This window comes from Betta splendens, chromosome 19, assembly GCF_900634795.4.
Source record: "Betta splendens chromosome 19, fBetSpl5.4, whole genome shotgun sequence".
NCBI lineage: Eukaryota > Metazoa > Chordata > Actinopteri > Anabantiformes > Osphronemidae > Betta > Betta splendens.
The window spans coordinates 8,417,616-8,431,882 of NC_040898.2; the positions used below are offsets into that span (position 1 = coordinate 8,417,616).

Sequence of the window (14,267 nt, forward strand, 5' to 3'; positions counted from 1 at the left end):
GGTAGAGCACATGATGTTTTCTTAACATTTCCCCTGATTGTGCCCAACACGCCCCATCTGTAATCAGAATTTTAATAACTCGTTGCAGGGGAGAGCGAGCCGTCAAAACCTGATACTGACCACATGGTCCCAGCTGGTTCTTGCCTTACAACATTTATGTGCAATAAGCAATTATTAGGATTAAAAACTCAAGCTGTAATTCCCAAATCAGGCAGTTTCACGGGCTCCGGGGATGAGTGTGATGTGCAGCTATTGCATTGTGCACCAGCAGCTCACTCCCTGTCCCTCTGACCTTTGACCCTCCACATTGTGTCTGGTTCATCAGACCAGCGTAACCTCGTCGAAGGGACGACTTCATCCTGCCGCTTGCTACAGCCCACGTTGCACAAGTCCTCCATTTCCCCGCGTCCTACCTCCGGGTCCTCGCTTCTATTCCAATCTCAACAGGACAGTCTCGAGCGAGAGTTGCAACACTCCGTGCTGTTGCATTTTGTTTGGTCATTGAGCAACAAAAACAGAAGCTCGATGGGTCCGGTCGGGTTGATGGCGGTTGAATTGGAAGATATCCAGTGTTTTCAAAAGGAGCGGAGGAAGTGAAGGGTGCGTAACATACTGCACATGGTTAATACATAAATGTTACAATACCTGAGCTGAGAGCAGAAATGTTAAGTGAATAATTTGTCAGTTTCATTATAGATATCAGAGTCGACATCTGTGTGATTGTGGGGTTTTGAATGCAATCGAATGCTACATGGCATTTTCAAAAAACTTATTGAATGAACACCGCTGACCTTCAGTAAATCCATCCTTAACTCATACAATATTAAGATAAAAGAGAGACCACGCGGCTGTCGTGGGGGGAACCGCACCATGCAGTGCGTTTGCTTCCTGAAGCATTTGGAAAATAAAACATTTTAAAGAGGACTATGAGAGGATGAACCTTGGTGTTTAAACTATGCCGGTAAATATCCAGCAGGCGTTTCAGGTGAGCTGTCACTGTTGGTTCCAGGCGTCGCCATCAGTAGTTTGCTGTGAGTTACTGAGTTAGCTGCAGGTTTTAGTCACAGGGCAGCGATGTGTGTGAGGTGGACCTCACCCACGACATGGTCCAAGGTGCATCCTGCTCAGTGACTCTGATCGGCTGCCATTGTCCTTATAACAGGATGAAGGGTCCAGATAATGGATGGATGGACTGTAATCACATTTGTGTTTGACATATACAGTTTCTCCTTTGATGCTTCACATTGTATTGTTGCCGCAGATCATCTCGTTTCCATAGCGATAATAAAAAAAAACGTCCGTTTCAGCCTTTTGATCATCAGCGCCAAACTTGCTTGATGTGACATGCTGCCTGGTCACATATTCTACTTCCTATAATTACTCATCTGTAAGCGTAACTGATTACTGGTGCTATGAAAAGCCGAGATCCTGATGCAGATTTCTTGGACTAACAAGAGATGATGAATGATTGATTGAATGAATGATTAAATATGTATTAGCAGCAAATGGCTTCGTGGTTATCTGTTGTTTACAAGATGAAAATGATGAAAAGGTTTAATGACTCATTTTACTGCAATTAGATTGCCACGATCAATGTTCCTGCGGAGAAGATCAGGTTTTTATAGTATAGCTTTTATTATTAATCACCGCAACGTTTGATCAATTTGATGCAAAGTGTGCGGCCATTTTCTGCAAAAACCTGCGCAGGTGTTGAAAACGTACGAGAGACGTGTTGTACAGATGCAGAGAGTCACAGCAGAGAGTCACGTCGGTGTGAGTGGAGCTCCGGCGGCTCGGACGCGTTAGAAGCTGGTGCCGCTTCTGCAGAGCAGAGACTCATTTATCCTACAGAAACACTGATTCATCTGCACATATAATGATGCCGCTCCCACTGCCTCGGCGCTGAATAAATATATCTTTCCCCATGTTGCACCGTTTGAACCCACTGTCTCTGTTCCTGGGGTTATTTGTATGTTTCCCAGGGCTATAAGTCGAAACAAATGATCAAACACCAGCAGATACATTCTGACCTCGACAGCAGTGAAACCCAAAGCAGGTTGTTATATATCTATATATATTAATTGCATTCCTCATAATAGACTTTAAGGAATCTGTCAAAAAATAAATCCAAGAAGAAGAAGAAGACATGAAGCACGACAGCCGGGAGCTTTTGACTATTTCTCTCATAAACGTCCACTATGGAGATTGGGCATTAACGTCTGTTCTGAAGGTTGTTCACCCAAGAACCAGAACAAAGCTGCACTGGGATCAGGACTTCGGTCAAGGCTGCTCACTGCGATCAGGCATCAGGCTTTCAGCGCGCGGATCTAAAAACATTCAGCACAATGGCTGGTTTGAAAAGACCACAAGGCCTTGCTGATTATCTAGTGTGATGCCGGTGGAGACCAACCGCTAATGGGCCACGGCTTTTTCTTCATTCTTTTAATGTAAAGTCAACAAGACGAGCAGGTTGAGATCCAGAGGAAAAACCGGGATGTTGCTCGTGCGCAGCGACATCGGTCACATCCGACGCCCGAGACTCACGTGCACACGTTGCCTGCTGTCATCAGTGAGCGTCAGCGCCTGAATGCAGTAGAGCGTTTGACGGAGAACAGCTTTTGTTCGAGCCAACCGGAGGAATGGCAGTCGCCACCGATGAGGAGCTGAGGGAATCGTGCAATTTGCCGTTGTGACACCAGGTCCTCAGCCAGCGGAGCCCCAACACGCTGACTTACGGTGACTCACAGGGAAATGAAGAGATCATCTCCAGCATTACTCTCAACTTGAGTGTGACAGGGCGTCTTTTTACAGCGTCTCTGTTTACGCCCTGCCTCCATCCACACCACAATCACTGTGTCATAATGAGGATCTGCCACTCAAACCACTTCCAGCGCTTATTGCAACACCGTGGAGGTTGCAGGACGAGAAAGCTCAGCCGGGATTAGAGTCCTCCCCCCGGTCGCATTTTGTGGAAACAGAGTTGAGAGCAATGCAGTGGGCAAATCTGGAGCAAGGAGTTCTGGAACAAAGAGCGCCGATGCTGCAACACACTTGGATGGACCAGATGAAATTTGGGTTATGAATTGAAACGCATGCATTATGCATAATGAACGGAGGCCGTGGGGAAAGAGAGACAGAGAGGAGACATCTTGTCACCACTAAAGGAGAGCGATGGAAAGATGGACAAAGGAGGTGTCCCAAGGGACTATGCACTCATTCTGCATGGCTGCCTATCTGTCACCATGGAAACTGTGTGTGTGTATACATTTGGTGTGTGCACTGGCAACCAACTGGTTAGAGCTGGAGGGTGTGAGTGTGTGTTATAAGGAAGGGGAACAATGTGTAGGTGCTGTGAGGGAGGCCTCCCACTGTGTTAGCAAGAATACCTTCCAAACTCACTCTGATCACATTCCATGATGTCGTGTGTGTGTGTGTGTGTGTGTGTGTGTGTGTGTGTGTGTGTGTGTGTGTGTGTGTGTGTGTGTGTGTGTGCGTGCGTGCGTGCGTGTGCATAGACACACAGTCTGGATAGAGAGAGATCTTATCATTTAAAAGCAGGACCCTCAGCCGACGAGTGATCTGTCGGATGGTGCGACTGACGAAGGACAGAGTGATGAACGCTTGATGAGATGAAAGACTGAAGAACCATCAGCATGCAAATGCAGCACACACACATGTATGTATGATGGAGGTGTGTGTGTGTTCGGGTAACGCAAATATATACAAAAGACAAATAGTACAGAAGGCGCTGTATTACTAAAAACACACACACACACACACACACACACACACACACACACACACACACACACACACACACACACACACACACACACACACACACACACACACACAGACCCCTGGCACAGGAGCAGGAGTGCCCTCGCTGTGCCAGGCTGTGCCAACATGTGGGAGCAGTTACAGTAAAGAAACACTGCCAAGACCACTCTAGGCAGGGGACCAGCTGCCAGAGCTACACACACACACACACACACACACACGCTCCCTGATCCTACGGCTGCAGCCTTGCTCACACATCTATCCTCTGCTTTCACTACCTTCAGAGCACAGCCACAAATTCTCTACAACTAACTCTTAATTCATAATCCGCCACCTCTTCTCTGTCTTCCTTTGTCATGCAAAACACACACACACGCACACACACACACACACACACACACACACACACACACACACACACACACACACCCTTTGCTGAGTCAATGTAGCTCACAATAGACCAAAATATGACGGGGATTTTCTGGGCCCCGTCTTGATTTCTCTTCTGTTCCCATCTGATATATAGGAAGCTTAAGTCCCATTGATTGCGCTGTGCATTCCTGGTGTGTTGATTCAGCTCCGCTCGCTCAGCGCAGCATCTTAATCTCTCAGGATTGCTGTGACTTGATGAATTGTCACTCACACACGCAGCCGAGCAGCTTTAAGGGACTTCAGGCGTTAGGACAGAGCACATAAAGCAGATGTGGCATGAAGGTGGTTCTCCTTGTTTGTGAAGTTTCAGGCTCTCGTGTGTTTTTAACATTTGAACAGGTCCAGTTGGGAATTCGCCACGATGTTTACAATTATCTTCCAAGTTCTTAATTAATTTTGAAGTACTTATCGCCATGGTAACCATGTCTTGACATTAGCCCTGCTCAAATGGGGCTAGTATTACCTGGGCAATCTTGTGATTTGTAATAATTGCAGAGGTCGTCTGTGTTTATAATTGCTTTGATTCCACTGTAAAAAAAATCTGCTGCAAATTACCTTTCATATGTCACTGCTACGCAAAGGTCATCAGGTTGCTCTGTAATTTACTAATTTGTTATTTTAAAACAAGGATTTCTGTTTTTTTTTTTTACTTTTTCATTGGGTGGACGGTGGAAAAAGCTCCTCAGCACGGAGACGCTGGAGAAGATGAAGCCTGCGGTAAATCAGCTTCATTAGGAATGGTGATTTGAACAAAAAGGAACAAAAATTAGAGTTAAAATATGTGTCAGTAATATGAGGAAACAGTAAAGCGTGGCTACACCTACACCCAGTGGTCGTCTCATGGTCATTGTTCAGGCTGTCGTTGTGTCTGGAGAGAAAACTGGCCCTGAAAAACACTTTATCTCAACCTCAATAATTAACATGTAACAGAGAAAAGGTTGGAAGTTTGTGTTAATACTCGTGGACGAATATTCAAATTTTATGCTAACTCTCATGAACTTGTCGGAAATACAACAAACACAAGTTTTCCTAAATTTGGGATCATTTTCCAGCATTCTTTCAGCATTTAATTTCCCAACTGTTGCTTCTGTTCACACTAAATAAAACGATTAAAGTGGTTCAGAAGCCAAATGCTCAGCCACTGTCACGTTGTTCTGGTTAATCTAGTACATGCAGACAGGTGTACGGTTGCAGGTATTTTGATGACCCACATCAAGAGGAAAGATTAGACCGGGCTGTGTGTGTGTGTGTGTGTGTGTGTGTGTGTGTGTGTGTGTGTGTGTGTGTGTGTGTGTGTGTGTGTGTGTGTGTGTGTGTGTGTGTGTGTGTGTGTGTGTGCAGCTGCTTTTAAATCAAGTTTTATACATAAATACACCGGACATGTATTTTCTCCTGCTGTCGCTGGGGCAGATTTGGCAAGTTTGGCAATGAAATCTCTCTCATATACACACACACACACACACACACACACACACACACACACACACACACACACACACACACACACACACACACACACAGTATAAATTCCCCCTCTCCATCAGATTATATCATAAATATCACACACACATTCCCACACAGGAGCTATCAGGTGTCTGCGGCTCAAGTTGCTGTGTCCACTAAGGCTTGACAGCATGTTTGACCTGTACTGCCTGTCTGTGCCGGCGGCCTCATACAGGCCAAGACTCCTCTACTATTCCAAATATAAAATACCGGCATTAGTGATAACCACCAGAACTACTCTGTGTAATGTGTGTGTGACTCTGCCCTGCCTGCAGCGAGAGAGGAACTCACCCTGGTGACTGGAAAACAGTTTAGGTAAAGACCTTCAGCTGAAAAATAACTTATATTATACATGACTGATTTGTTTAAATATTTGCATTAATAAAACAACACACTTAAAAAAAAAATTCAAATTAAAAGCTGTAATTTGCAAATTTTTAAAAAAATTATAATTTTTTACTAAGTCCAATATTGATTAAAGTATATTGATATATGTAACTCAAAGAGAGCTTTGAAGACACAAATCCTATAATTTACTGTTGATAATGAATATGTTAATCAATTTGTAAAACATTTAGGTTCCTGTGCTGCAAACTTCACCTAAACATCGACGTGTGACCAGTTATCTGTGGAAAACACAGCAGAACCACTGTGTTTTTCCTTAAATATTACATGTAATGGACCATGAAGTGAATCAAGTCATAAAGACGGGTAAAATAAGACGAGTGGAGATTGGTGGTGTAATGTAAGAACATGGACATGACTTCCACGCTGCCAAGAATCCATGATTTATGTAAGACGACCATCTGTTGCCACAACGTTGCACAACTTCCAGTGAGTCAGATTGGCTATATGGACACACACACACACGCACACACACACACACACACACACACACACACACACACACACACACACACACAAACACACAGTGGTGACGAGCTCACAGAGGCTCATATGAACGATGGATGAGGTGATGCAGAAAAGGCAGCTGATCTCCTTTCTGTCTCTCTGAGTGACCTGAATGTACCCGAGACCCCCCCCCCCACACACACACACACTGCAGCTGACAGCCATTCATTCACTCCAGCGACATGGCCAGGCTATATCTAAATGGAGGACTTTCACGAACACACACACACACACACACACACACACACACACACACACACACACACACACACACACACACACACACACACACACACACACACACAGACACACACACACACACAGTCTCCCGTAGGCTCATATAGCTTCAGATATGCGGTTTCTATTCACTCCCCCACCTCAACACTAAAACCACAGAAGAATAAACCACCACACCTTTCTCCGACACTTTGACCCTTTTTGCACAAACATACAAATCGGCTTGGGGCGTGTTTGCTCTTACGATGTGAAAGCCCTCTTTCATTAACCCAGAGGGCACCCCCAGCCTCCCATTGTGCCCCTATCTCCTGCAGGATTCTGGGTAAAGTAGTTTAACAATGTCAACCAGATAAGCCCAATGCAAACCTGCTGATAAGGACTCAAAGACTGCACTTAATGTCTGTGTGTTGCGAAGGCGTTGCTTGATTGAGGAGTCGATGAGAAGGATGTGTGTGTGTGTGTGTGTGTGTGTGTGTGTGTGTCAGGTGTACCGTTTCATATCTTTTGTAATAACAAGCTAAACTGCCGAAACAGCAGAAGTCAAATGGAAAGCAAACACACACGCACACACACACACACACACACACAGTGTATTTGCATGTGTGTCTGTGTGTGTAATGACTATCGCCAAGGGCCATTAGCAAAGTTACTCGGAAAGAAATGTGAGTCAACTTTTCCTGTATTGACAAGTGAAGCAGGGGAAAATTGGAAAGGAGGGGCCGGCATTAAGAACACAGTGAAGTAAAGTTTATGGCCGACGATCACGGCACCGCTGAGCTCCAGCCGCTCACACACCGCCACAAGGCAGGCAGACTGTAATTCGAGGTCAAAGGTAAACCCGCCATTCAGATGTTAATGTTGCAATAAGCGGCATCACAAAGGCTCCGGTTACGTCGCGATAAAAAGGTGTGAATATATCACAGGAAGTCTCAAATAAAATGTCGTACATCTGCGCACTTTGTCCCAGAAACTCCACACCCTGCGAGGATAATCTCAACTGTTCCTCTAGCTCTCACATTACACACACACACACACAGGAATGCATTCACACACACTGCTGTATATGCAGTCCTACCGATGAGCTGCATTTCTGTACAGGCCGAAAGTTGAGATCCTTCCTTTGTGGCCTAATGGTTCTGTTCCGTTTTGATTATTCTGAATACCTGACCCACCTGTACGGCCCGAGGAGACTTTATCCCGCTCGCCGTCTCTCATGAAGCACAGCTAGATACGGTTTCCCTTTCCCTCTCCCTTCTTCCCCTTCCGTCGGCTCCAGCTACAGTTTCGAATTGCCTTCTTTTCTTGTATTTCTCTTTTCTCAGTACGTTCCCGATTCTTTAATGCGTTCTTCTGTGGTCCACTTTTCTGCAGGAGACATAGATCGGCATTGATGAACACAAGGCTGCATTCAGTGCGCTCGCGCCCAGCAGGAGACGAGGGGAAAAAAATCGACATGTTTTATTTTGTAAGAATCTTTTTTTTTTTAATGAAACACAAAAAGGCAATAAAATTAAGATAAATAATTTTTCTTTTTGTACACGAAGAAATACTTTAGTTGTATTTCCAAAGAATGACTGAAATTACATAATATATTTTAGTAGGCTATCTAAACCGTACAAAGCAGGTTCCAGTGGGTCTTAAAAAAAACACAATGTCGCTTTTGGGAAAACGTGATGGTTAAAACTGAATCCAGTGTTTCTTAAAGAAAATACAGCTTTGAGAAATAAATCAATTAAAGACCCATAAAACTAATATTTAAAAATTGACTTTCACATTAGATTCCTTTTAAAGCTTTTGCTTTGCAGTGTAACAGCAACATTGTTGTTAAAAGTCAGTCATTGTCTTAAAAAAGAAAAAGGCATTCATGTTCCTCTCCCCTGTACAACCTATACACCAACGACACACAGTCACAGGTTTGCATAAACAATAAGACAATGGTAAACAAGAAAAACAAGCAAACATAAAGCACACGCAGACATTTTTGGCAAAGCAGGAATAAAAGTGACAAGAAGCATAATATGTGATTTGATCCTTAACGTGTTTTCTTTTTTGTCTCCCAACATTGTCCCATTGATTGGCTCTGATTGTCCTTCACAGTCACGTGATGCCATTCCGGTTGCCATGGAGACCTCAAGTGCATCAGCTGGGCAGCACGCAGACAATGTTGCGGCAACGTTTCTCTGAGGCTGTCATAGCAACGCCGGGTGAACACGGGCAACAACAAGAAGAACTCTACTTCAAATACCTCAGTGATTGCAGGGGTCCCGGATTCAGCTTTGATTGAACGTCTTTTTGTGTTTTTTTCATAAAATCGTTTTCCTCTAATGCAGTGAAGTGTAAACTCATAGGTGCTTTGGTATGTTTCTTTTCGATGCCAGATAAATATGTACATTTTATATAGGAATACACGCTAAAATAGATAAACAAGAGATAGTTTCTTTTAGGATCGGAGAACAGTAGAAACTCAGTTTCTTTTCCAGTATTTGTGAAAAAAAAAAAGAAATGCACATTCTAAACAGACCAAAATAAAAGCTAATAAAAACATTTGGACACATGTCTTAAAAAGAGCCTTTTTCCTTTTTTTCTTACTTTAAAAAATCATCATTTCCCAAACACCCCTTTTAGACATTTACCTCTGAAGCAGGACTTACAACCACAAAGTCTTCACATCAGTTGTACGAGCCCAGGCCTTCATCCTGTTCAGTGCAGTGAAAGACAAGGATCCCAACCTCCTCCCTCAACCAGACCCCCCTCACCCGCCTCCCCCACACACACCCTAAAAAATCTAAATAAAATACTCTCCTCTGCAAAGCAGAGCAACAAAAAACAAATATATATATATTTATATATGTATGTATACTTTTTACATGTTGTTATATACATAATGCTGTACAAAGCGCACATACTACTGCTACACTGTGCAAGCACAGTTCAAAGGAACAACGGAATTACCTGTACATGTATCATCGCACCCAAATAGCTGGATGCGAGAGCGAGAGGTATTGATGTGTATGGCTTGACGGGAGAAAACGAGAAATCACTCGGCGCTTCAGTCTCAGGGACTGAGACCTGCACGTTACGTACGGGTTACAATAATACTCCGACTGTCAGAGACATAGAGACGACGCGTCGCAGTGTCGTTTCTGCTTGATGAGACACACGCACACACACACACACACACACACAAACACATGTACACGCACACACACACACGCGCGCGTCCAAACTACAGTGTTTTTTGGTCCTCTTGGGGGATTCCCAACATCGTTGTCATCATCAGACTCCCAGTATAAGACCATTCAAACCATCCAAACCAGTGTGGGTTAGTAAGTTTCTTACTACTCAGCCTCTCCTGCTCCCTGTGCCAGTCTTTATTTATTTATTTAAGTACATTCTGCCACGCTCCCTCTGTAGCGCATCCACGCTGCTGTACTCCAAAGTGCTCACGTCCTTGTTGTGATGCAGGGATCTTGCTGCACTGACAAAATACTGACGGTTCAAACGCAGGGAGCGCTGGAGACTCTCACTGCGATGAGGAGCCTCAGTCCACATCCATCGAGGTGATGCCTGGTATCAATCAGATTCTTACCCAGAACAAACTGGACTCCTGTCAAGTGCCAGTACTGTTGGGCCTCATCCAGTGGACGGGCTCCTTCTCCTACAAGTGGCAGACCAGTACTCAGAGCCAGAGCTCCTGGTCCTGCCCTCCATCTGCCTCCTGCTCTGTTCTGAAGGACCATCCTGGAAGCAGTCAACTCCAGATACGAGGTTAATATTTGGGTTTGTCTCTAACACTGACTCTAGGACACGATGGCCATGCCGTCGGCGCTGATCAGCTGGCCTGTGGTCGGCTCGTAGCTGCCGGCCAGGTAGAACAGGTCGTTGGCCGCGTTGCCAGGTTTGCGCTCGCGCGTCAGGTGGTCGTACTCGGCCTTGCTCAGCACCTGGCAGCGGTGGGAGATGGTCTGCACGTCATTCTCGTCCTCGTGGCTCGACTGGTACAAGGCGTTCTGGAGGGAGAGGAGCAGGTCCTTAATGTTGGTTTAGCCATAGTTAAAGCAGCTCACTTTGTTTCAAATAGCTCCTGTCAAATGTGAAATGCACCACGAGCCTTACAAGAAAAGTCCCACCTTACACAATAGCAGTTATAGCTGCAAATGTAACAGTTTCATGGCCTAAGTGGAGGTTTAATGATTCATATCAGATGGGGACAGGGAATAAAAAGAAGCAAAGGGGTAATATATTTATAAGAAAATGTCACGGACTGTTACTTTGACCATTCCCGTCTGAGGAACTCGCAGCCCCCGGTCTCTACCTTGCCGTCGCGGTGCCGCTTCCCCAGACGAGTCTCCTCCGGGTGGTAGAACCACTTGACCCTGACCACCATGCTGGAGCTCCACGACTCCCACAGGCTCTCCACTCTGCCCACGTAGGGCAGCTGGGGCCGGCCGGGCGACAGGAACACGGCACAGTCCCCGACACGCACCGTCTCCTTGCCCCGCACGATGGCCTTGTAGAAGAGCTTCCGGGCTTTACCCTTCAGACCGCGCCTCTGGTGGGGAATGAGAAGAAAATAGCGCCCTCAGCCACTTTATCCGGAGCTTTAATTTCAGCGCCAGCCTCGTTTCAGGAAGTAATAGGATTTTTTGCCAAACATAGTATCCTTTAATGAGTTTTCCCATTTTAGAAATGCTTCAAGCCGGTGGATGTGTTGGCTAAGTTCAAGAGTTTACACTTTGTCTGAGGGAAAATAGCAGTAATCAGATAGTGTTAGGGAGATTTATTCACAGTTTTCCAATACTTCGCCCACAATCTGATAAGGCAACAGAAGTGAAGCTGTTCAAAGAGGCTAAGTGGCAGAGGTTGCTCAAACCATTTTGTTCTGTTATCTCAGGATCGTGACTTAATGATCGGGATAAGTAATTCCAGCACTGGCTACACATAAGAAGCCTGATAGCGTTGCCACCGTGTACAAAGTCTGAGGCAGGATAGGCGCAGACGGGAGATAATAACTGATCATTGGGTTAGTGCATGTAATCAAGAAACTGCAGTATCAGTCAGTAACATACTGTATGTATGAAGACCGATGCATTAAGATACAACACCTTTTTACAGCATTTAGTGTCTCACCTGTGTGGGGTTGCCAGACCATTTCCACAGCTGGCGCCCCGGCTGCAGGGGAGTCATGTTTGTCAGAGGTTCCGGCGAAGACATCCTCTGTCTTTTAGCTGTTGAAGGGTCCTTGGGAGCAGGTTTGGGCTGTTGGCTTTGATGGTGGCTGCTGGAAAGCCCCTCCTTTCTCTTCAGCTGCGTCTTAGCCGTGCCGCTGTTAGCCACCGCGCTCCCTCTGGCCATGAACTCCTTTCTGTCCTCAGCTCTGTCGGCCCGCGCCTTGGAGCCCGACGCGGCCACGCTGGCCTTGGCGACGTAGCCGTGAGCGGGGGCGGGGGCCGGAGGAGAGCCGGAGGAGGCAGGCTCGGCGGCCAGAAGGTCAGAGGTCATGCTCTGCCTCTGCTTCTGCTTGTCCTGCTGCAGGAGCGCACGGCGCAGCAGCACCGATGACGACTCCTCGTCAGAGGAATAGGAGGAGTCATTGTCCGAGGAGCAGAGGGAGGAGGAGGAGATGGAGCCGGAGGAGGAAGAGGAGGATGAAGATGAGGAGAAGCAGACGGAGAGGCGAGAGAGGAATCGGCTGCCGCGGTGGGACGGGGCGGCCGCACTCCCGTGCGCCTCCGCTCCTCGACTGTCATCCTCATCGTCTTCGTCCAGCTCAGAGTAGGAGCTCGGGCAGTCGCTCGGGTAGTCCGGGCTGTAGGCTCCGTCCTGGACCAGGCCGGCTGACAGGCCATCTTTCCTCAGAAGCGCCTCGGACTGGGCGCCGTTGCCGCTACCTTGCCCTGCTCTCTTCTTCCCATCCTTGAGCAGCAGCGCGGGGTGCACGTACCTGGGCGGCGCTCCGGCAGAGCCGAGGCCCCTGACGCCTCTGCCTCCGCTGCCCCCGAGGCGCAGCAGGGCTTTGCTGTTCTTCGTCTTGGGAGACGTCACGCCTTCGTGGTCGAGCTTCACCAAGAAGTGCTTCCTGTCGCGCTCGCCCGCCGGTTTTCTGCCGAGCAATGCCGTTGCCATGGTAACAGCCGGGGAGCACGAGGAGGAGGAGGAGGAGGACTCCCGGAGCCCCACGGGCGCGGCTGTCGTCAGCGGCCGCGCGGGGCCACAGTTTCCCCCGCTTCCGAAGGTGGAGTGGCCATTGGCAATGCTGCTGAATGAGTCCACCTCAAAAGGGGAACCGAAGATGCCGTTGATTGGAGTGGGAGGAGTCAGCGTGTGGTGCGCCGGCCGGTGGAACAAGCCCAGGTCCTGCTCGCGTGTCCTCCGCTTGGTCTTACGGGACGTTCCGTTGAAGAGGAAGAAGTCGACCGGTGGCTTCTTCCTGGGAGCCGACCAGTTCAGCACGGAGCTGCTGCCTTTGGGCAGCGCGTCGGTGACTGGCGTCGGCGTGCTGACGGTTTTAGGCACTGAGTGGATTTTCTTCGGTCTGCCAACTGAAACACGAGGCGGCGACACAAAGATAAAAATAGTTATCGTTAATATAAACCATCAGCTAATCAGAGCCGACTCTGTCAGATGAATTGGGGGAAGTAAGAGCTTTGGGGAAACTTTATCTTCCTGATCATTACTCAAACCTGCTAAACCTGTCTCTCCTGCAGGCTTTAATGTCACCCACAGGCTTAGATCAGTTACATGGCTGTTACTTAAGCTCACACCAATGACACTTCATAAAATCATGATTCATGCGATCATATAGGGGTAAGTGATGGTTAGCAAACAAGGAATTTCAACTGAAGAGTTCTTTTACAGCTCCACTGAACCCGTCTCTGACTTGGAGGCATCTGATAATTGGTTAACAGTTGGAACGTCAGATTAGACCTTGTTTGTAGGAGTTTAACATTGCCTGAAGGTGAGTGTGTGTGTGTGTGTGTGTGTGTGTGTGTGTGTGTGTGTGTGTGTGTGTGTGTGTGTGTGTGTGTGTGTGTGCGTGCGTGTGCGTGCGTGCGTGCATCTAATAGTTAGAACCTGTAGTCTCAGACAAATGAAAGCTTTGTTGTGTGATAAGCTCCTCAGTGGATTCCTGACAGGCTGACATTATACTGTAATAGTAGAAGGCTAAATGTGCTTATGTGTTTGTTTACGGATGAAGGTGCAGGATGCTGGTGCTTCTCCCTCACCTGGTCTTTTCTCCTGAGGCCTTGCTGCCGGCTCCTCGGCCTGTTTTTCTGCAGGTGTGTCTTTCTTCTCCTGGGCGTAGCTGGGGCGGCCGCGGCGACCCGGTGACATCAGAAGCGCCGGGGAGGACTCGGCGCCTGAAAGAGGAGGGTGGTTCAGCTGTTTGTTCATTGCCCCTA

General features: G+C 47.1%; 1 protein-coding gene and 1 long non-coding RNA gene across 9 annotated transcripts in view; one reads left to right on the forward strand and one right to left on the reverse strand.

The window, feature by feature from the left end:
- LOC129603438 (uncharacterized) overlaps positions 1 to 8,723 on the forward strand; it is a 22,448-nt gene extending 13,725 nt beyond the window's left edge. The window contains exon 2 of the long non-coding RNA XR_008693293.1: positions 8,236 to 8,723. This is a non-coding gene — a long non-coding RNA (uncharacterized LOC129603438). The remainder of the gene's footprint in view (positions 1 to 8,235) is intronic.
- Positions 8,724 to 9,346: 623 nt separating this feature from the next.
- Positions 9,347 to 14,267, reverse strand: part of bahcc1b (BAH domain and coiled-coil containing 1b) — a 54,209-nt gene continuing 49,288 nt past the window's right edge. For all 8 annotated transcript variants that reach the window (XM_055504647.1, XM_041068404.2, XM_041068406.2 and 5 more), the window contains 4 exons: positions 14,091 to 14,225; positions 11,995 to 13,406; positions 11,180 to 11,416; positions 9,347 to 10,874 (listed from right to left, as the gene is read on the reverse strand). In XM_055504647.1, coding sequence (XP_055360622.1) covers positions 10,665 to 10,874; positions 11,180 to 11,416; positions 11,995 to 13,406; positions 14,091 to 14,225 — 1,994 coding nt within the window. In that variant the 3' untranslated portion in view covers positions 9,347 to 10,664. The remainder of the gene's footprint in view (positions 10,875 to 11,179; positions 11,417 to 11,994; positions 13,407 to 14,090; positions 14,226 to 14,267) is intronic.